General features: G+C 46.2%; 1 protein-coding gene across 11 annotated transcripts in view; it reads left to right on the top strand.

The window, feature by feature from the left end:
* Window positions 1-23,273, top strand: part of TRIM66 (tripartite motif containing 66) — an 80,004-nt gene that overhangs the window by 15,483 nt on the left and 41,248 nt on the right. For 7 of the 11 annotated variants that reach the window (XM_059931054.1, XM_059931058.1, XM_059931053.1 and 4 more), the window contains 6 exons: window positions 16,320-16,424; window positions 17,872-18,019; window positions 18,926-19,058; window positions 19,376-19,492; window positions 21,112-21,226; window positions 21,769-21,915. In XM_059931054.1, coding sequence (XP_059787037.1) covers window positions 16,416-16,424; window positions 17,872-18,019; window positions 18,926-19,058; window positions 19,376-19,492; window positions 21,112-21,226; window positions 21,769-21,915 — 669 coding nt within the window. In that variant the 5' untranslated portion in view covers window positions 16,320-16,415. Of the gene's footprint in view, window positions 1-8,755; window positions 8,848-9,403; window positions 9,550-16,319; window positions 16,425-17,871; window positions 18,020-18,925; window positions 19,059-19,375; window positions 19,493-21,111; window positions 21,227-21,768; window positions 21,916-23,273 lie in introns of those variants that run through there. The other 4 variants (XM_059931060.1, XM_059931056.1, XM_059931061.1 and 1 more) reach the window with 3 other exon arrangements.

Here is a 23,273-nt window from a genome sequence, read left to right as displayed (position 1 = left end):
TGTACTGATCTGCTCATTATGCCAACAGGACCTGCAAGATATAGGTGCCTGGCTCCTACCCTGTCAGCATTTGCTCTGTAAGGACTGCTTCCAGGGCTTGATCCAGGAGCTAGGGCAGGTTGCTGGGGTTCATGGGACTGTCCCAGATGGTAAGTACAAAAACACCACAGGTTCACCCCCTTCTGTATAACAGGTCTCTTCCCATTTCATAGGTACTGAATTTCAGGTGTAGAAAGAATCAGAATGTAAGAGCCCAAGGGATACTCATTGCTGAAAGCAACTCTTTGGGGAATCTGTGAGACAAAGCAAATCCTCTTGATGCTTAATATATGTTTTGTAAGCTGGGATTTTTCATGTTTGGGATTTCCTTAAATTGGTGGCAGGCTAAGAAACCTGGGAAGATTTTGATTCAAGGTTTGGCTGACTCCCCAGAAGGAGAGGACATGTCCTGACCCACTGAACTTCCAAGGCAGGGGGAGAATGGCTGGGCTCCTAGGGTCAGTCAGGAACAGATTTTGAACAGACTCGCACTGACTAATGGACCATTCACCATCTAAGCTGCTCCCTCCTCCAGCAGGGAGGAGCTTCTGTCTTTCTTCTGAACATCAGGTTTCCTAGGAAACAGTCTCATTGAGAACTGTGAAGTCCTTGGAGACAAGAGCCAAGTCCCTTCGTTCGTTTCAGTATTCTAGCACAGGGCATGTAACAGAGATGCAGTGAGTGTCTGCTGAATGAACTCGTGGGATGAAAAAGCCAAATAAGTTGACAGCATTCAGAAACATCATCATTGTTGTTTGTTTTGTTGTCTGCAGTATTTTCAAAGTGATTTGTAGCACAAGTCTAGGCTATCTTTGAGGCATTATAGCACTGCAGTTGTCTTTAGATCTGAATTTCAAGGCCTCTAAACCCTTGGGCAAGCTACCTAAGCTCTCTGAGTCTCTGTTGAGAGTTCAGAGTACAGAATAGGTATTGTATACTTTGATTTTTTTAATTAATACATGATTTTTAAACTTACTACTTAGACTTAGTTCTTCCTTAAGCTTTTAATTTTAACTTGCAAATCTTGTTCTATTTATAAATATAGCAAATTTAACAATCACTTTTAAAGGGCCTTTCATTAATATTTAAACATATTTACAGTTAATATTTGCTTTTATAAACTAAATTTTTAAAAATAATTCCATTGTCCAGCAAATAAGCATTCTAAATTACTTAAAGAACTATTGGAAATACAGTAAGTTAAATGTATAAATAAGGTGAATCTTAAATATGTCTTAAAAGTTCCAGCACTGTTGGGTTATTATCCAGAATATGTAAAGAACTCTTACAACTCAACAATAAAAACAAACAAACAAACAACCCAATTAAAAACTGGGCAAAGAACTTGAATAGACATTTCTCCAAACAAGATATCCAAATGCCCAGCAAGCACATGAAAAATTGTTTACTATCACTAATATTTAGGGAAATACAAATCAAAACCATAATGAGATACCACCTCACATCTGTTAGGATGGCTACTATTAAAAAAAAAAGAACAGAAAATAAGTGTTTGTGAGGATGTGGAGAAATTGGAATCCTGTGCACTGTTGGTGGGCATATAAAATGGTGCAGACTCCATGGATAACAGTAAAGTGATTCCTCAAAAAATTTAAATATAGAATTACCAGCAATTCCACTTCTGGATATATACCCAAAGTAATTAAAAGCAGGGACTAGAAGAGATATTTTTATGCCTGTGTTCATAGCAGCCTTATTTGCAATAGCCAAAAGGTGGAAGGAACCTGAGAGTCCATGGACAGATGAATGGATAAACAATTGTGGTATACACATATAATGGAATATTATTCAGCCTTAATAAGGAAGGAAATTCTGACACATGCTACAACATGAATGACCTTTGAGAACAGTATGTTAAATGAAATAAGCCAGTCATAAAAAGACAAATACTCTATGATTCTACTTACATGAGGTACCTAAAGTAGCCAAATTTATAGAGATAGAAAGTAGAACGGTGGTTGCAAAGGGGTGGGGGGAGGAGGGAATGGGGAGTTGTTTAATGATATAGAGTTTCAGTTTTGCCTTTTTTTAAATTTTTATTTTTCTATTGGAGTATAGTTGATTTACAGTGTTGTTAGTTTCAAGTTTTTCCCATTTTTTAATCAGGTTTTTGTTGTTGTTGTTGAGTTCTTTAGGTATTCTCAGTGCTAGACCCTTATCAGATAAATGATTTGCAAATATTTTCTCCCATTCCATGGGTTGCCTTTTGTTTTGTTGATAGTGTCCTGTTAACATAGTGAAAGTTTTAAATCTTAAAGAAGTCCAACGTACCTATTTTTTCCAAAAGCCTGTGCTTTTGGTGTCAGATCCAGAAAATTATTGCCAAATCCATTGTCATAAAGCTTTTCCCCTATGTTTTCTTCTAAGAGTTTTATAGTTTTGACTCTTATGTTTAGGTCTTTGATCTCACTTAAGATTTTTAACATGAACTAGGGACTTCCCTGGTGGTCCAGTGGGTAAGAATCCGTGCTCCCAATGCAGGGGCCCGGGTTCGATCCCTGGTCCAGGAACTAGATCCCGCATGCATGCCGCAACTAAGACCTGGTGCAGCCTAAACAAATAAATAAACAAATAAAATACATTAAAAAAAACACAACATAATGCTTTAAAAAAAAAAAGGTTTTTAACATGAACTAATTATGCATGTCTCAAGGATATGTTTGACTCTAAAGTCAGAAAACTAAATTCATACTAGTGACAATTATTAGAATCATAGTGTTTGTTGCCAAGTTATTCTAAGTGCAAGGGAGAATGAAAACATAAGCTTTGATGTCATATATCTGGGCATCTGAGTGTGAGTCCTAATCTACCTGCCACTTAATACAGTAGTTGTATAGCTTGGTAAGTTTTCCTCCCTGTAAAATGGGGATGATGATAGTAGTAAATAACTTATAGGATTGTTATGAAGATTAAATGAGAACATACACATAGAACATTCTGTACTGTGCTTAGGATATAGTAAGAGACCAAGAAATGTGAAAAAATACCATTATTTAGAACTTGTGAAACTGAAGTGGAAAAAAATCTGTTAGATGCAAACATGCTTGACTTGGAACCAGAGAGGCAATTTCTTGAATATGTGGCATCTTACATTATTTAGTATGTCCTGCGGTCTGGCCAGGCTATTGTTACCTACCATATTTGCATTTGTGGATCAGAGTGGAATAAGCTTCCTCTGCTACTTGGAGGTTTTAGGATTCTATGCTGTGTGGTATTTGTTGGTTTGTATGTCTATCTCCTTCACAGGTAGTTATTGACTTTTATGTACCAGGCCCTATGGAATTTAGGGTGCAGAGATGAAAAGACAGGGCCCTTGCCTTCAAGGAACTCATATTCTATTGAAGGGCAGATAACTAAACAGATGATAATGATACAGTGTGGTAAGAATGTGAAGAGAAGACTGTTTAAAGTTTAGGCAAAGGAGCAATACCTTTGGGAGATTCTCCATGCACAAGGACTGGTGGATATCAGTTGCTCACTGAATGTTTTCTGAAGGACTAAAAGAATGTCACTCAAATGAGCTGACTGATGAAAAGCAGAGATGTCACCTATCTCTGGCAAGTCCAGTGAGATACCCAATACCTGAACTTAGATTCCTGTTGTAATTTGAGAAGCCATGCTTTGGGAGTTTGGTTCTTTGGAAAGAGCTTTTAGCACTGCCACTGTATCCAGCAGAATAGGAGTACAGACTTGCTAAAAGGCTTATCCTATTTCTACCAGTCTGGAGCTTTCAAAAGTTAAATATGGGAATAGGTAGAGGGTTGGCAGGGGAGATGGATAGAGGCTGAAGAATTAAATAGGTCCTTAGCATCAACGCTTCCAGCCAGTTGTGGCCACATTGCATGGGGATGAGTCCATTTCCATAAATCTGTTCCTGTTGGTTGCTGGGCAGAACTGAGAAGTTGCTGAGTTGAATGGAAGAGGGGCTGTGCCTGAGCTCAGTGTCTGTCCAGCTGGTTTTCAACTCTGATCCCTCAGTGGAGCCTCCCCAGGCCTGCATGTTTGCAGTGGGGCTCAGCACTGGGGGAGGGTGTGAGGTGGGCATCTTCTCATTCAACTGGGCTCTGCCTTTCATCTCTACAATGCCACAGCCCAGCATAGACCTGACACAGGACGAGGGCCTAAGTGAATATTTATTGAACAAATGATTTAATCAGTGGATCCACAAAGATCTCCCATGGCTCTTGCCTGGAAGGAAAACTTTTTTCACTTATGACACTGCCCCTTTCTAGTCCTCAAGTTGTGAGGTGCGAAACACATTTATCAAGCACCTTCTGGTTGGCAGATGCTGTACCGAGTGCTTATGCCTGTATTATCTTTTCTAAACTTCACAACAACCCTATAAGGTAGGTATTATCCCCGTTTTACAGATAAAAAACCCTGGGAATTGTGATTATGTAAGGTCTAAGGTCTAAGTGTAAGGTCTAAGTGTAAGGTCAGGTCAAGTCAAACTCAAGTTCACCCATCTTTAAAGCTTGTGATTTGCACTGTAGCACTTTGCTCAGGAGGAGATTCCACTCTCACCTGGAATCACTGAACTGATGGGGAGACTCCATGGAGAATCTTTGACGAGAGGACCAACCCTTCAGCCCGAGCCATCAGGTGCAGATCTTGCATTAATGCAGCCACAGCCTAACTGAGATTCTCCCCAGCAACTCCATCACACTAGGAAGTAGGTCTGCATTAGGTCTTAGGCTCTGAGGGGACCAGCTGGACCAGGTCTTTGAAAGCTGATGATGGGGACCAAAGCAAAGGCAGTAGTATGCTGAGCACACAATGTCTTAGCTGTGCTATGTGATGACTGGAGTGGAAGGCTCCAGAAAGGCTGGATATTGGAAACGGATCTGCTCAACCAATGAGAATATCTGCTTGGGACTGTTTGCTTTTAAGCCTATTTGAAAATGGTCCCAGGTCAAATTCTACCTGGAAAGTTGGCCATTGAGTCCCCAAGTGATACTTTAAATAAATGTAGCAAGCTCTGAAGGAAGCTGGCATGCCTGAAACTGTTTACTCTGTGCTGGATCTGTCTTCAAAATTCTCAGGACTCCTATGGTTTTATGTGTTGTTTTAGGGGAGGAAGGCCATTACTTGAATATTTCCTTCCCCATGTGAATAAAAGGAACATTATTCTTTCTCTTCAAATCTACTAAAAGACATATCCTAGATGGGAGACCTTGACTCTGAGGTCCAGATTCCAGAATCTCTTTGTTTAGTATCTTAATTTTCCCAATCTCAGTGTGGATGATGCAGTCTACATATGGGCAGAGCCCTGGTCTGGAAGTCATGGGCCCTGGAGCTCGGTCTGGACTCTAGCACTAACTGACTGGGTGATCCTGGGTATTCTCTGGGACTGGACTTGAAGAGCTCTAAGAACACCAAATAACCACCATAGCCTCCTGCTTCCTGAAGCTAGTGATGTAACAGCATATCCCTTGAAAACTACAAATGCTGAAAGGGGGAACAATCTCTGTTCCTCAGTGGGCAGGCTTTGGGGCTTTGGGAAGATCCAAAGAGAGGGACCTGATGCAAGATGCTACAACCTCAGAGTCAGAGAGGGAAATGATACTTATCTTAATGAGCAGCTCAGCTGGAGGGGCTCTAATGGCCTGGGGTGAGAGCGGGAGGCAGAGGGGATGAGATCTCAGCACCAGCAGCTTGGCAGGCGAGGTGACTGCTATTTGCTCGCTCCAGGTGATGAACAGTGTGCGCAACTATTGTGGGATCTGTTGTGGCCAGTGACCCAAGTTTCCCAGGTGGAGGGCAGGTTGCTGAGCTGGGCTGAGCTGGGTGTGCAGCAGGTGCAGGAGCTGGAGCTCCAGAGCCCTATCAGCAGGATGGTTTTTTAGTTCATGAACAGTTTCCCCACCTTAATTGGCCCTCTAGGGCCCTGGGAGTAGCACTGGTACCTTAGAACCGTTACTGGGAGAGCAATTCCCCTGGTGATGGGAAGGAGGCAGGCAGTGTTTTGGGGGATGTGCTTGCTGCTGCTGGCACTACTTGGAAAGCTGTAGCTAGGGAGGGAGTTCAAGGTAGATGTGATTGATGGACAGGGTCTTGGAGGGGCCTCTTGTCTGCGGGAACTCTCATTCAGGAGGGACCAGTCACTGGTTAACTGCTATGACGGCTGGAGAGCAGGAAAGGCCCTTAGAGTGTATCTCTAACCCCTCATTGAATAAATGGGACATCAGGATTCCAGAAAGTTCTAGAATTCTGCTGAATGTCACGTAATTGGTCACTTACAGAGAGCCAGAAAAAAAATCCAGCTCCCTTGCCTGCCAATCTGGGGCTTGTCTGGGCTTCAGCGGCAGTAGGAACCACAGACCTAGAGTAGGGTGCTGCCCTTGGTTCCCCCACTGGTCCTCTGTCCAGGCCCAGTTGGAAATGGAGACAGTGGCTTTGCATGGAGTATGTCAATGCATCAGCCCTTGGATTGACTGTTGAGATAGGAAGTGAAAAGAGATAAAGGTACCACTCTATCAGATGAGGTGAATCCAGGGTCATCCTACCCATACCTTCTGCATTCCACTATGGGTACTTTCTTGACACAGAAAGCTTATTTCACAGTCAGGTGGTTCCTAGGAGCATGGGCTCTGAAGGCTGTGGATCATCCATCTCCAGCTTCAATCTGTCACCTGGCTCTTATGCCCAGATTCTGACTCTTGGCTTAGATCTGCTACCTGGCCCTGCCCCACAGTCCCTGGATCCCCCTGCCTGACCTTACTCCACCTATTGCCTTTGTGGATTATGCTCCGAAATCCTCTAGCTTCAACTCTGATCACTCTCTCCTATCCTGGACCTGAATTTCTAGCTACCTAAAGGGCTCCTAATTGCTTGCAGTTCAGAACAGAAGCTTAGCATGGCCTTTAAGGCTCTTCCCAGTCTGACCCCATGCTAATTTCAGAGCCTCATCTGTCATTCCTCTGCATGAGCTAGCTTTATCACTCATTCCCTGAGGGCCTCATATTTTGTCACCTGTAATCCTCTGTTTATGGTGTTCCCCCCTTCTGAAATGTCCTTTCCTTGTTTGTTACATCCTACCCCAAACTGAAGTTCTAGCTCAAATGTGAGCCAGTTAGCAGAACTGGAGCACACAGGGATGGGAGTTGACTTGGGAATAAGCAGGATCCCCATTACCAGAATGGAACCTCAAAGGGAGAGACTAAAACAAAGTAGCTGTTGCTTTAGTTCGGGGGTCAGCAAACCTTTTCTGTAAAGGACTAGATAGAAAGTATTTTGGGCTTTGCAGGTCATAGAGGCTCTGTTACAACTACTCAACTCTGCCACTGCAGCACAAAAGCAGTCATAGACAATATGGAAGTGAATGGGCATGACTGTGTTCTAATAAAAGTTTATTTACAAAAACAGGTGAGCTGTAGTTTTCTGACCCCTGTTTTAGGCTCTGCCTGGGGAAATTGGTGGATTTGAACCCGTGGGTGGCATCAAGTAGGAATAGCTGTGTAGGAGCCAGGCAGGGCCAGAAAAATATGGAAGGGAATCACAGGTAGGGGATAGCGTTAGCATGAGGCACAGGGAGGAGAGGGCAGGAGGAACAGAAGGGCATTAACTTTGGTTGGAATATAGGATTGCTTGAAGGAGAGAAGTAGGAACTCTGTTTGGAAAGGAAATTTAGAGCCAAGTTTCCTTTCCAAACAGAAGGGTCTTGACCAATTTAGGCTATTCAGTAGACAGTGGGGAGCCACTGAAAGTTTTGGGTCAGTGGAATATAATCAAATCCGTATTTCTGAAAAGTCATTCTGGCTTCCTGAGAAGAATGATTGGAGGAGACAAGACTGGATGCAGTAAGACCTGCTAGGAAGCTACTGTAGTTGTCCAGGCCACTGGTTTCTGACTACTGGTCCTTGAACCAGTGCTGGTCTGGATGCCTAAGAATTATTTGGGAAACTTGCTAAAATATAGATTCCTGGTCCCGTACCCACACCCAAGAGATTTGGATTTGGTAGATTTGGGATTTCTAACAAACCCTCCAGATTTGTGAATCATTGGTCCAGCAGGGCAGAATGAGGCCTGATCCTTTTAAGAAGGTATGGATGCCAGAGAAAGTAGGATACAGGTACGATAAGATTTGGCAACTGCCCTCTTCCTCCTCCTGTTACCTACCTCTGTTCATGGCAGCCCATCCACATGACCCTTTTTCCTTCACACACCACCACTCCCCTCAGCATCCTACTTTGGTCATGTCCTCTTGGTTCTCTTTGAAACAACTCTTCTGTCCCTTTTTTTTTCCCATTTCTACCCTCATTCAGGATCCCATTAATCCTTAACTGGACAAGCCTCCTCCCTGCCCGCCCCCCAATCTCCAGTCCATCAAGATAGTCATAAAGCCAGAACCTTTTTGAGTGGCCTTTGCTTTTAGGATAAATGTCAAGCTCCTTGGCTTAGCATCCAGGGCTCTTCAGGCACTTACTCTACTGCCAGTCTTTCCAAGTTCATTCCCTGTCACTTCCCCTCTGTGCTCTTGAAATTTGCCTGTACTCTGGGCTTTTGCAATTATCCTGGGCTCGTAATCTTGCCCCATCCTAATATCTTTCCTCTAACCTGACCCTGTTTTTCCTTCCTCTTTCTCTCCCAGTTTGTGTGTGACTGTATCTCCCTGGGGGGAGGGGTAGAGGTAGCTGCCGAGGGACACCTCTCAGGACCTTTGTGCATTATAAATGTGTGTCTTCTCCATGTGAAGTCCTAATCCTCCGCTGTGACGGACAATTGGTCACTATGGCAACTGACTGTGACATCACAGGATAAGGACTTCAGGTGAAGTGGCAGGAGCAGGTGAGTGTGTAGGAGACAGACTTTAATGTCTGTCGAAGCTCCCTCACCCCCACCCTCCTTCAGTGCCGGGGGCATGGAGGGCTATCTCGGGCTCCTGCTGATTTTTAAAATGCTGTGGTGAGAGTGTGTGCCTGGCATCTGCGTGCTGCAGTAGTGTGGGGCTGACAGAGTGTGTCAAGTTGAGCTCTGGCTGTGCAGGCACCGCTGCTGCGTGAGCCTGTTATTCCATTCTGGATTGCTATTTTGATACCCAGATTGCATCATTCTTCCTATGTATAAACAGGGGGTCCCCAGGGCCCTGCAGCTACTCACTTCTCTACCAACACTGTTGTTGTGATGAGCTCTATTTAAATGAGCTGCCGGATCGGGGCAGGTTCCAGCCACACATGAGCACTGTCATTTTGGGGAACATGGAGGGCTGAAGGATTTTTGGATCGAGTCCTAAAAGGCTGAGAGTGATGGCCTCCTGAGCTATGCAGAGGGCGACAGAGCTAGTTCCTGAAAGTTGAAAATCTCGTTTTCTTCCTTCTGAGCGTCTGTTCCAAGGCACCCAGAGGATTAGGAAGGAGATGCAGCTAGGAAGAGAGTCGCCTCTTTGAGGTCTTCCTCTTGCTGTTCAGTTTGGGAAAAATACTGCAGAGCCTTCGAGATAAACAGGAACAGGAGGAGCCAACCAAGCCCTTTCTTGCAGAAGCGTCTCAGGTGAGCTGGAGAAATGCAGCCCTGGCTGAGGATGCATCAGGGAAAGGAGGAGAGGACCCAGGCTGCTCCCCCTTCCCCACCCCGTACCCAGCTCCCTGAGGCTTAGGCCCTGCAGCCCAGCTGGCTGCAGAGTGCAGGGTGGGTGTTCCTGGGCACTTGGTAAGCACCATCCTCTGGGACCTGTGGTGGTCTCACCTGTCGCTCTTCTGACTTCTCCCCCAGGTGTTGCTCTAATCACAGGGCAGCAGGCCCCACAGGTAAGCCTTCTGGCAGCCAGGGGCAGGAGCAGAATCACCTTAGGATGGAAATCTGTCTTTCTAGCAGGGACTGGGCATCTGGGGAGTGGGTGCAACATGTTTCTCAAAGGTGGTGCTGCTCTGAGCTATGGGCTAAAGGAAGGCTTCGGGGGCTTGTGTGGTGGGGGCCTTAGCTGATGCCCAGTACCCTGGGGCTGCCTTGGGTGGGAGGGCAGGAATGGTTAGTGAGGATGGCCAGCCTGCCAGAGAATATAACTGGAGTGTTTTTTTCCTTGCATAATGTCTGATAGAGGCATACCCCTGACAGAGGTAATCAGGGACTGCTCAGTGGTTCAAGGTGCCACCTGTGATTTACAAGGATCTGTGGTTTTTAGCTATGTCCCTCCCTCTCTCTGGGCCTCTGTGTCACCATCTTTATGATGAGGGAACTGGTCGATGAACAGTGGAAAAAGCTAGGTCTGGAAACTAGGTTTGCCCAGCTTCGGTTCTACAGGTGAGAGCCGGCAGTGGAGCATCAGTCTTCTCCAGATGGTGCCACTGCTCTATTGGAGTCAGAGCTTGGGCCCCAGCGGCAAAGTTTCATGGAGCCCTGGGCAAGAGCTCTAGAATGAAGGGCTTTTTAACCCTCAGAGCGTTGCTTAGCACTGAGCTCAGGCTTATGTGCATGTGTCCCTACCTGGTGGGCTGAGCTGACCCATGCTAGTCTTCTGAGACCTCCTTGGGACTTCTCTCCCACCCCAGCCCTATGCCCAGGTTGCCTTGGCACTGCCGTTCATGTCTAAGGGTGGACTGCCTAGTCTTGGCCCACCTCCCTTGCTGCCTCACTAAGTCCTGGGCTCAGCACACTCTCTAGGCCCCAGCAGCAGTCGTTGTAGTGCCAAACCTCAGGCTGCACCCTAAGCCTGCTCATGGGTCCTTCAGTGAAGCTGGGAGTTAGGGGACGCAAAAGCTGTCCTCCAGTTCCCCACCAACCCCCAGGGTACCTAGGTATCAGGACACCCTTCTGTCTGTTGGGCATCTGCCCTTTTCTCTTCTCTGCCAGAGGGGAAATACATGACGGCTGCATTCAGAGTCTTTCTTAACTTGTTGGAGCCTCTTTAAAACTGGGTGAGCTTGTCTTTCTCAGCTGCATGATACAGGGGGCAGATCTATCTGGCTCAGCCACAGGGGAAAGGGGTACTCTCTCTTTGGCACTGGTCCTCAAACTTGGTTGTACATTGTAATCACCTGGGGAAATTTTTTTTGGCAATAAATTTATTGATTGATTGATTGATTGATTGCTTGATTGCTGCGTTGGGTCCTCATTGCTGGGCGTGGGCTTTCTCTAGTTGCAGCGAACAGGGGCCACTCTTCGTTGCAGTACGGGGGCCCCTCATTGCGGTGGCTTGTCTTGTAAAGCCCGGGCTCTAGGCGTGCGGGCTCAGCAGCTGCGGCGCATGGGCTCAGCCGCTCCGCAGCATGTGGGGTACTCCCGGGCCAGGGCCCGAACCCATGTCCCCTGCACCGGCAGGCGGACTCTCAACCACTGCGCCACCAGGGAGTCCCCTCACCTGGGGAATTTTAAAAAATACTGATGCCTGGCTCCTACCTCCTGAAACTCTGATTTAATTGATAATGGGATGTGGACTGGACGTCAGGATGTTTAAAAATACCTCATATGATTCAAATATGTAACAAAGTTTGAGAACCACTGATCTGTAGAATGAAACTGCCCCCAGATTTATTTTTTCTAGGCAGAAGAACTCTTGCTTCATTTGCCTTTTCTCAAAGATCATATTTCTTAAAACTTTAAGCATAGCTGGGGCTGGCTTCCAGCTCCTTCTCGATTCCAAGTTCAAAGCTGGGTCCAGGTCATCATTAGAGTCTGATCATTATTATGGAATATTTTACTTAAAATCAAATCATTTAGTTAATTAAAATAAAATTACCTTGTTTATTTACACTTGAATTAGAGAGGAGTATAGCATAGTGGACAGGGCTGAGTTTTAGAGGTGGACAGACTTGGGCTCCAATTGTAGTTCTGCTTCTGCTTTCTATGATCTTTGGTAGGTGACAACTTCTTGGAGCCTCAGTCTATCCAACTATGAAATGGGGACAATGCCTACCTCTAAGAGATGGTTTGACGATTATATAAGACAGGTAAAGTGCCTAATATAGGGAGTGGTGGTAAAAGAATAATTTGCCCCATACCTCCCAGGGACCAGAAGTGCTCACTCTTGTGACAGATGGACTGAACATCTTCAGTGTTCAGAGAACCTCTGGTGCCTGTGTGTTCTTCATTCTGGAAGCAGAAGCCCACCCCCTTTGGGGATGGTTGTGTGGCCTCTGGGCCCTGGCCCTACATTTCTCAGAACTGATGTTCCTCTGTATGAAATAGAAGCTCAATGCTGTTGCTTGAATAATTCAAGTAGAAAGAAAAAAGCAATATATCTAAATAATATTTTATGTGATTTAAATATGTATTAAAAACTAAATTAATGTTAAATATTATAAGTTAATGTTTGGTCGTTTTATATATATATCCAGAGCCCTAAGAGTTCATGTATTCTAGTTGTCTAAAAAAACTTTGTTTTGGTATCCTCATTGAAAAATGGGGAACCCTCTTTAAAAAACAAAGAGCTCGGGGCTTCCCTGGTGGCGCAGTGGTTGAGAATCTGCCTGCCAATGCAGGGGACACGGGTTCGAGCCCTGGTCTGGGAAGATCCCACATGCCACGGAGCGACTAGGCCCGTGAGCCACAATTGCTGAGCCTGCGCGTCTGGAGCCTGTGCTCCGTCCGCAACAAGAGAGGCCGCGATAGTGAGAGGCCCGCGCACCGCGATGAAGAGTGGCCCCCACTTGCCGCAACTAGAGAAAGCCCTCGCACAGAAACGAAGACCCAACACAGCCATAAATAAATAAATAAAATTAAAAAAAAAAAAGCAATGCCTAGATTAAAAAAAAAACAAAAAAAAACCAAAGAGCTCAAGGTTGACACAGCTCGATGGGGGTTAGGGACCTTCTGAGGGAAGATAAGAATTTCTGGGCAAAAGTTGTGACACAAAGAGAGCCCATGTCCTCTGTGTCCACTCTGGTCCCCACAGTTGCCCTGGTACCTGTGTGTATCACTGCCATGGTTCTCCAGCCCTGCTGTCTGCTGCAGCAGCCCCTGTTCAGACTGGAGGAGGTCTTAGATCCAGGCTGCCCTCAGCCACAAGCCTGTCCCTGACTTGCTGACGAAGGTGGTTGTCTGTCCCTTCCCATCTTGCCCAGGGGAATATTTCTGAAGCCTGGTTGCAGTAGGCAGAGGAGGAGGGTTGGATAATCCATACTTCCCTTTTATTCCCATTCCCCTCATTTAAGGATGTAGAAAGTACAGTTCAGAGAAAAGGGGTCACTTACCTAAGGTTGCACAGTTAGTGACAGTCCTGGGCCTGGAACCCACATCTCCCAGTTCACAGCCTTTCCCAAGCCGCACACCTCTGCTCTGGATCAGACCTGATTCCTTTATTTTCCTGGGCTGGTTTTTTCCACCACCCCGAAAACTTCCAAATGGCTTTTGACTACTTTCATTGGCTGTGAGTGCAAGGAACACACGTGGAATACTCAAACCCACAAGAAACATAAAAATCATGCAATATCTTTTAGTATCAATTGTGGATTATTTTTGTATGTAGGCATATGAACAGATAGTTAAAATGCAATGTGATATTTGTTTTACTAGAAGGATGTTCAGGATGCTGTGGGAACCCCAAAGAGGGAATAATTAACTCTTCCTAAGGGAAATCAACCCTGCTTCTCAAAGGTAGAACATTTGAACAAGTTTGGAAGGATGAATAGGAGTTTATCTGAAAAGGAGTGGGGCAGCAAGACAGAGTATTTTAGGGAGAGGGAACAGTACTTTCACAAACATAGAGTTATGCGAAGGTTTGGTGCATTTAGGGATAGCAGAGGTATTTGGCATGGCAAGGACATAGGGTGTGTGGCAGGTGAAGCTAGAGATGAGACTAGAGAGAGTTAAGGCCAACTTGGAAAGGGCCTTGAGTGACAGGCTGAGGGTTTTGGTCCTTAAGGCCAGGGGAGATACAGGATGTGTGATGGGGCCTTGTCTGATCTATTCAGTTATTTCTCTTTTTCTCATGATGATAATGAGGCTGTGTGACTATGACAAATGTTTGAGCATCTGGTACCAGGGAGTCGGAAGCCTTGTGGAAATTATTTTCACCAATTAGAACAGCATTTCTGACCTGGGAGTAGATGAGGAGGATCTTCCCTGGGCAGCCAGGTGGTAGGGAGGGACAGTCACGTGATGCCCCTGGATGATGCCACCTGTAGAGAGCATCCTTCTCCACCTCTGGCCACTGTTTGTTTATTTGTTTGTTTGTTTATTTATTTATTTATTTATTTATTTATTTATTTATTTATGGCTGTGTTGGGTCTTAGTTTCTGTGCAAGGGCTTTCTCTAGTTGTGGCAAGCGGGGGCCACTCTTCATCGCGGTGCGCGGGCCTCTCACTATCGCGGCCTCTCTTGTTGCGGAGCACAGGCTCCAGATGCGCAGGCTCAGTAATCGTGGGCACTGTTCTTGACAGGCAGGAGAGTATCTAGGAGATTGCAGATCCAGTTCTGTCATTAAAGTCCATGACTCTTGGAGGCTAGGGGAGGGTTTTTTTGGGGGGCAGGGGAGCGGAGGGGTAGGTGGGGGAAAGAAGAGTATTAAAATATTATTTTGCATGATTTTGTAGATTTTGATTTTTCCAGAATATATCAGTTAGCTTTTGCTGCATAAAAAGCCACTCCAAAACTTAGTGGTTAAAACAACAACCAAGCTTTATTTATGATTCTACAGGTTGAGGGTTTGGGCTGGGATGCTCTGGGTAGTTCTTCTGGTCTGGGCTGGGCTGGGCTAATCTCTGCTGTGCTTTCCCATGTCTGTGTTCAGCTGGTGGGTCAGTTGGGGCTACCTGGTTTGTGACGGCTGCAGGTGGGACACCTGAGACAACTGAGGCCTCTCTCCACATGTTTTCTCATCTTCCAGCAGTCTAACCTGGGGTTGTTCACGTGACAGTCTTAGAGTTCTGAGAGCGAGAGCAGAGTCATATAAAGCCACTTGAGGTCTAGGCTTAGAACTTATTCAGTGTCATTTTTGCTGCATTCTGTTGGCCAAAGCAGGTCATGAGGGCAGCCTAGCTTCAAAGGATAGAGAAGACTCCACTTTTAATGGATAGGATTGCAAGGCATGGACACAGGGAGGAGAAGAATTTGTGACCACTTTTTCAGTCTCTCTCTCAGACTATCTGACTTTCATCACCTGGGAGAGTTGATAATTGAGGTTATTGCCCTACCATGAATGGGATATGAGAAATCATTTGAATTCAAAGTCAACATTCATGGAGGATCATGTGAATTCTCAAGTATTGTTTAATTCAGTCCTCATAGCAACTCTTGTTTTTCCTTTCTATTTTACATATGAAGAAACTGGGGCACAGAGGAGTTAAGTGAGATTAAGTGGCTTGCCCAACCAAGGTCTCTGAGTGGTAGACATGGTGTTTGGGCTTAAGTTTGTCTGCCTGCAAGTCTAGAGCAACTGCCATTGTATCATTTTGGTGATATGGGGCAGAGAAGACTGTGGTGGTATTGCTGCATGCACTGGCATAGCCAGCCCCTTTTCAGGTTGTCCTCATCCCTGGGCGCAGGCACCTGGCCCTCCTCAGGAAGCTCATCTCCTTGTACCCAGTGGGCTGAGTGCCACTGGGGTGGACCTGAAGTACTACAATCTCCAGGGTGGCAGTGTCATGCTGCTTATATAGTTCAGGAGTCCACCATGCTGCTGAATGTGTTGGAGACTGCTGCATTTCTCTGGGGAGAGGGGAGTAGGACAAGATGTTCATGTTCACGGGTGGAACATACATATATGTGGTGCACCCAACATGGACTGTGTGGAGAAGGCCCAGCAAAACCTCTTTGAGCCCCAGAGGCAGACCAATTGGTATTGGTTGTAACAAGAGAAAAATACCTCCTAGATGAGCAGGCAGGGAGTCCTTGCCTTTCTCTGGCTAGAACCTTCTTGGAAGCTCTAGCTTTGAGTTCTTTAAAGTGATTCTACTACACAGTAATGTAAATGGCTGGAGCTGTGCCCTGGGCTAAACTGACCCCTTTGAACTTAGCCAGTAGTGGGAACTAGGCTCTCAGGACTGTGGAATGCAGAGTGGGAGCAGCAGGAAGGCACCTAATTATCAGAACTGGAGCAGGGTTGGGCCTGTAGTAACATGGCTTGTAGGGAGGAAAGGAATGTAGGATCAGGCAAAGATGAGGATGTGGGAAGTTCTGTAGGGCAGGCCGCTAACGGGATGGTCATGTCCAGAGTACCTAGATGGTAAGTGCAGGCTATGGCATCGAACGTATTTCATTTTGGCACAAGTGGTATTGGTACATACCTTGGTGTTGTGTATTAGAAAGCCTTGTGTCTAGGTCCTATGTTATGTATAATCTGCAATGTTGCCCTGACTTTGCTATCTTTCCCACCTTCTCCCAGAGCTCATCTCCTGTCCTGGGTGTAAGCGAGTATACCTTACCAAGGATGTAACTGAACATTGTTTTGCTGCAGTGCTTTTCTTCTGAGCAATCCAAGATGGCCAGGGTAAGTCAGGACAAGCAAAGAAACAGCTGATCCTGTTCAGAAATCTATGGGACCCCTGTCCATAAGTCTGTCTGTCCACCCATCACTCCATCTGACTTGTTACCTTCCACCAGTTTGCCTAATCATCCATCCATCCATCCATCCAACCATCCATCCATCCATCTATCCATCCATCCATACTTCTGTCCAGAAGAGAATCAGAATGTTTCAGTTGGGGAAGCAAAATTGGGCTGTTTTCTCTCTCTTATAGCTCTTACTGAAAACTATGGATACTGAGCTTTTATTCCCCACCCTCCACCCACCCCAGCACACTGAGTTGAAACTCATGCACCAGCCTGGGTTAAATGGGTTCATCAGTTATGCTTATATTTAACGACTAATGCCTGAGTTTCTGAAATTTCACATCACTTACTGACTGGTATCCCTTCTGTTCCTTTCTCCACTGGGGTATCCTTGCCACTACATTTTATTCATTTGCCATTTTACTTACTTGCACCTGTATTAAATTCTTACTGAATGTCTGATATGCCAGGGCCTGTTCTGGGTGCTAGGAAGACAGAGACCCATGTCTCTACCCTCAAGGAATTCATAGTTTGGTTAGTAAAACTTGTATTTCTCCTCTATTTTCTTTTTCTTGCTGTGGGTTTGTCAGATCCCAGTGTGAGGACAAAGCTGTCAGAATCCACATCAGTTTGGTGGCCTGTATTATTCAGGCACAGACAGACTAATTTTTCTTCTTTTATATCAGCCCTGCATGATATTTGCTGACCAAATGAATGAACATTTGTACTAGAAGAAGGCTAGGGACTCTTGGTCCTGGCAAGCCGCAGCAGTGGAAACACAGCTCTGAGAGTTGGTCCATCTTACTTTTTCCTGGCTGTATATGATCATCTTTTTGTGTACTCATACAGCTGCAGCTTCTTCCTCTCCATAGGCACGTTGAAGTTTTTGCTTTCGCCTGTGCTTTCCATTTTCCTCCCTTGTCTGCCTGGTGAACTTCTACTTGTCATTCAGTATCCAACTCAAATGTCACCTCTTTATGGAACCTTTCCTGGCCACTCCTAGATGGAACTCCTGGAAACCTCGCTTTGCTTCCTTAGCACTTGGTGCATTCTTTCATCACAGCATTACCCACTGAATGTCTGCCACCCCGTCCAGGCTGTGTGTACCTTGAGAGCAGATCCTTGCCTTATTCATCTGTGTATCCTCAGCTTCAGCACAGGACTTGTGTGAATAGCTCCTGAGGGCAGTACTCTTAGTCACAAAGGGTGCTTTCCTTCACACGCCCCTGCATGTCACTCCCAGGCAGCTCTCCAGAATTGACTGCACTCCAAAATAGTGGAGGAACAGCCCTGCAGGACCCCAGTCCCTAGAGTATTTACCACTCATAAAAGCAGGCCCAAATGATGAAGATACTGTCAGTAATTCCAGAACTCTCTACCTCTAGAACTGCTCCGAGTGCAAGGAGAAGAGGGCGGCACACATCCTCTGTACCTACTGCAACCGCTGGCTGTGCAGCTCCTGCACGGAGGAGCACCGGCATGGCCCTGCCCCTGGGGGCCCACTCTTTCCCCGGACCCAGAAGGGATCTCCAGGTATCACTCCTCACCCTCTCCACTAGCTCACATGCCCTTAAGTTGTACCGAACCATAGAATCTTTGGAGAATAGCTCTCTGACCTCGTTTCCCTGCTGGGGGTGAGGGTAGGGGTGGTCTCAGAGACTTTCCTGAAGGAAAGCTGTCCCCTGCAGAGTCACATCACAATGTAAGCTCACTGTAGGCTCTCCCTGCTTGGGGGGCGGAGGGGGAGTGGGTGAGGGTGGGTGAGGTGGTGCAGGGAGGAATAGTCTTGAATTACCACGGAAGCTAATTGAGTTCCCTATCTTTTACCTCTGTTTCAAGCAAGCAGCCCTCACTTCTGTTTAGTTACTTGATTAATTCGACAGCCTGGATCAGGGTTTGTCCATTTATCCATCCAGCACCATCTGTTTTAAGTGACAGTCTTCTTGAAAGTCTTTTCTCAGGGCCCTTGAACTGTGAGAAAGGTTTTACCTTCGTCAGACAGGAACCAAAGTTCATGACCCACGTGATCTGGTCTGGAGCCTGGCAAGGCTGGGTAGCTTGTTTCAGCCTCACCATAACAGAATCCTGGTTAATGAGGAGGTTTAGGTTGAGTTTTAGAGGACTCACTATTCTGCAGGAGATCCATGTGCAGCAGGTAGCAAGCACCTTCCTCAGGCTCACCAGGGGGTGGGATGCCTGGGGCTTGATGGCCAGTTATTTCTGGACAGCTGGGCAAATCCAGCCAGTCTAAGCCTGCCTTCCTCCTTGTGTTCCTGGAACCTCACTGGCCCAGAGAGAGGCCTCTCTTACTTTGCACCACCTTCCCTCCAAGCTCTGTGTCTTCCCTGTGTCCATAGAGGGCTGAGGGCTGCTCAGTGGAACTTAACTAAGAGGTCTTCCTGAGCAAGAGAAGCCCACTTTCTCCATCTTCTCTGGCAGGAGTGAATGGTGGTTCTGGAGACTTCGCCTTGTACTGTCCTCTACACAAACAGGAAGTGCTCAAGCTATTCTGCGAGACCTGTGATGTGCTCACATGCCATAGCTGCCTCATGGTGGAACACAAAGAACACAGGTGGGGCCGGCTGGCTGCCCAAAGGGGAACTGGGAGGGCTCTGGACTCTCTACCTATGAGAGGGCTGGGCTCCCAGTACATCAAAATCCTCTCCCTGCTCAAGCCAACCTTCAGCCCCTGGGCTGAAGTTTTTCCCTGTTCCTGTTGTGGGCTTTCTCTGGAGAAGGCCTGAAGGGCCAAGAGTCTCTGACTCACTACATGTAACCCCAGCCTCCGTGGACCTGGCTGAGACAGTGCACTGTGGGGATTCTCGCTTGGCTGGCAGGCTCAGGGTAAGACTCAGTCCTCCTCAGCTTTTTCTCTGCCTCCTACTCTAGGTGTAGACATCTTGAAGAAGTTTTGCAAAACCAGAGGATGCTTCTGGAAAGTGTGACTACACAGGTGGCGCATAAGAAATCTAGTCTACAGACATCTGCAAAGCAAATTGAGGACAGGTAACATCGGCTAGCCCCTTGCCAGCCCTGGAAATGCCCTGTTCCCTCTCATCCTGGGTCACAGTACTAGGATGGAGTACTTATGAGGAAGACATGCAGACATTGGCATATGTCCTGGCCTTAGAGGTCTCAGGGCCAGGAAGGGGGTTTTGGGTCATCACTGGGTGAATGGGGCCAAGCTAGGTCAGGATGATCACAGTGAGCCTGGGCTAAAGTACATGCCTTCTGAAAGTGGCCATGAACTAGCCAAAGGTAGGTGCTTAAGAGCAAGGGCATAGAGTAGATATTGGGGAAGAGAGTGCTGCTTATCATGTGGGTACAAGTCAGTGGCAATCTACCCTTTATCACCCCTTTCCCAGTGTTTTCCATGTAAACCTACACATGACATGAAATCGTCAGTATTTTCTGTGGAAAGAGAAATAAGTATGTACTGAGAGATCATCATGACAGGCACTGCGTTGGGCATCATGCATGCATCATTTTGATCAATTCTTATAATTCTTTGAGTTGGGGTTATCTCCATTCTACTGATGAGGAGCCTAAGGTTCAGAGAGGTTAGGTGACTTGTCTGAGATCACACAGCTAGTCAGAGACTGAGCTGGGTTTGGAAGCTAAGTCTATGTGGCTTCAAAGCCCATGTTTGTTTTTTAATGGCTTTTTAAAATGGCTTTAATGACTTTATATATAATTTATATACCATAAAATTGCCCTTTTAAAATGTACAGTTCTGTGAGGGTTTTTTTGCATATTGATAGAGTTATACAACCATTATTACTGTCTACTTTTTTTTTTAATATATAAATGTATTTATTTATTTATTTTTAGCTGTGTTGGGTCTTCATTGCTGTGCATGGGCTTTCTCTAGTTGCGGGGAGCAGGGGCTACTCTTTGTTCTGGTGCGTGGGCTTCTCACTGCGGTGGCTTCTCTTTTTGCAGAGCACAGGCTCTAGGTGCACGGGCTCAGTAGTTGTGGCGCACGGGCTTAGTTGCTCCGCGGCATGTGGGGTCTTCCGGGCCAGGGCTCAAACCCTTGTCCCCTGCATTGGCAGGTGGATTCTTAACCACTGCGCCACCAGGGAAGTCCCCTACTGTCTACTTTTGAAAGACCCTTTTTATCACCCTAAAAAGAAACCCCATACACATTAGTAGTCACTCCCCATTCACCCTGCAACATCCCCAGCCCTTGGCAACCATTAGTCTACTTTCTGTCTCTACCTATGCTCTTTTTACTGCATGATGCTGTTTAGTGGAGTATTCCCCCTTTTAATAAAACAACAGATTACATGAAGTCATATCTGTACTCACTCCCTCTCTCCTGCCTCTAGTGCTGTGTGAACTGGTGAGCTACTGGGTTGACCTGGGCGTGGCCCTGCAGTTTACCTAGAGAAAACTGCGCTGAACTTTGGGCCATTGTCCCACTTAGATCAAGTGGGCTGGGTTGTACAAAGAGTGGGTTGGGTGGTGGAGGAAGGTTCTTGTTTCTTTACATTTGGTACCTGGTGGGCCCTGATCTCAGTAGGCAGCCTCCACACTGTAGGCTCTTACGTTTGCTCTCTGTAGGCCCTCATAGGCCTCGGGGCAAGGGCTCACCATGCTCTGTCTCATCCTGTTGTTTACAGGATTTTTGAGGTGAAGCATCAGCACAGGAAGGTGGAAAACCAGATCAAAATGGCCAAGATGGTTCTGATGAACGAGCTGAACAAACAGGCCAATGGGCTCCTAGAGGAGCTGGAGGTATATGTGAGCAGATGGATGGGTTCTCTTCTCTCCCTGGGGCAGAAACCAGGCACATAGCAACCTTGTCTCAGGGCTCAGAGGTGCCTGGGCTACAATTCAGATGTGTAATTTCCATAGCTCTCTGCTGCTCCCTGTATCCTAAAATGTCCAGTCTAATTTTGGGAAGTTGGCTCATTAAGGGCTAGAGAATCAGATCCAACTCCCATTAATGCTGTGGCAGTAAGGCAACTGCCTTCCTGGACTATGCAGGGTTATAGCCTTGAAAGAGACATGAAACAAGCTATGCCCAAGAGATGCAGACATTCATTCATTTCCTCATTCATTTATTAGCCATTCCATGTTTGTAGTATAAAATCTACCTACCCTCCCTCCCTCCCTCCCTCCATCCCTCAGCAGCCCATGTCCTCCTCTCAGGGGTGCAGTTTCATCTGATTCCATCTGTGTTTACACTGATACACACAGACCACCAGACTTCCCAGGCATGTGGCCTGCAGTCCAAGAACAGGATCAGGGACTCTGTCTTCTCTCTTCGTAACCAGGGCATTACTAATGAAAGGAAGCGGAAGCTGGAGCAGCAGTTACAGAGCATCATGGTTCTCAACCGTCAGTTTGAGCATGTGCAGAATTTCATTAATTGGGCTGTCTGCAGCAAAACCAGCATCCCTTTCCTTTTCAGCAAAGAGCTGGTAAGAAGAACTCCCACTCCTCAATCACTGACTTTGAGTTAGTAAGTGAAAACCATCTTTGACCAAACCCCACAGTGCAAAGGACCCAGGTGCTGGAATAGACCTGCCTTCCTCCAGGCAACTGAGCTGGGAAGTTCTGTAGTTCTGTCTTAGGTCATGGATCCAGGCATTAATACTAGCAGTGTACTGAACATTCCATAGGAAGTTATTGGGTTTAAATGGGGCCTAAGAGGAAAGGAGGAGTTGAGGATGACATTGAAGTGTTGGGCTTGGGAGGGTGGTGATCCCCAGGAAAATAAGCAAGAATTTTGAAGGATGTTGATGGGGTTTATATTTGGATATGTTGAAGCGAAGGTGCCTATAGGGCATCTAAAGGGAGCTGTCCCAAATCTGTTTTGATAGATGGGTCCGGAAGTCAGAAGAAGAGTCAGGGTTAGAGAGAGAGAGAGATGTGGGAGTCACTGGGATATCAGTGATATTGGAAGAGTGTGTGAAGGAAGAAGAGAAGAACAAATCTGGAGCCCAGGGAAATGCCGTCATTTTCACATAGACAGAGGAAGAAGATGAGTGAAAGAGATGAGAAGCAAGCATCAGAGGTGAGAGGAGAAATAGGAGAGTGTGGTGCACAGAAATTAACAGAGTTTCAAATTTTAAGTAATCAGTGTTATCATTGCTACATAGGTGAAAGGGCATGAGTAGTGAAGCGAAGCCTTGAGATCTGGGAATCAGGAGGTCCCTGGTAATCTTCTGAAAGACATTCTCGCAAAGTAGAAGGGTCAAAAGCTAGAATGAGGAAGCTGAGGATGGGAGGTGAGGAAGTAGAGACAGAAGTGAAAAGAAGGGAAATAAGAAGGTAGCTTGAGAAGGAGACAGGGTTGGGATACTTTTTTAAAGTAAGGAAGACATTTGCACATGTTTATTTGGGAGAAGTGGTTGAAGGTAGAAGAGATGTGTGGTAGAGGAAGCATACTGGAAGGGCAGAAAGAAGTGGGATCTAGAGTGAACTTGTTGACCTTAAACAAGAGGCACTCCTTTTCTCTGAGATGGGAGGACAGGAAGGTGTCAATATAATGTAGTTAAGTTTGGAGATAGGAGGGATACAAGTTTGAGGGAATTTGTCTTTTATGGTTTTTTTCACCCTCTGTGAAGTAGGAGGTGATAATGAGAGGGTTAGGCATTGGGTAAATGACATTGAGGAGAGAAGTAAAATTTTAGATAGTCATTAAGGACCATGGAAGAGGAAGCTGACAAGATAGGAAGTGACAAGAAGAAGGACTGAAGGGTACCCCTGAGGGGAATGATCAGTGTAGCGACCCCAGATAACATGGCTTTGGGATGGCTGGATTGACCCAAGGTCA

Source organism: Balaenoptera ricei, chromosome 8, assembly GCF_028023285.1.
Source record: "Balaenoptera ricei isolate mBalRic1 chromosome 8, mBalRic1.hap2, whole genome shotgun sequence".
Lineage (NCBI taxonomy): Eukaryota > Metazoa > Chordata > Mammalia > Artiodactyla > Balaenopteridae > Balaenoptera > Balaenoptera ricei.
This window is presented reverse-complemented; position numbering and strand designations above follow the sequence as displayed.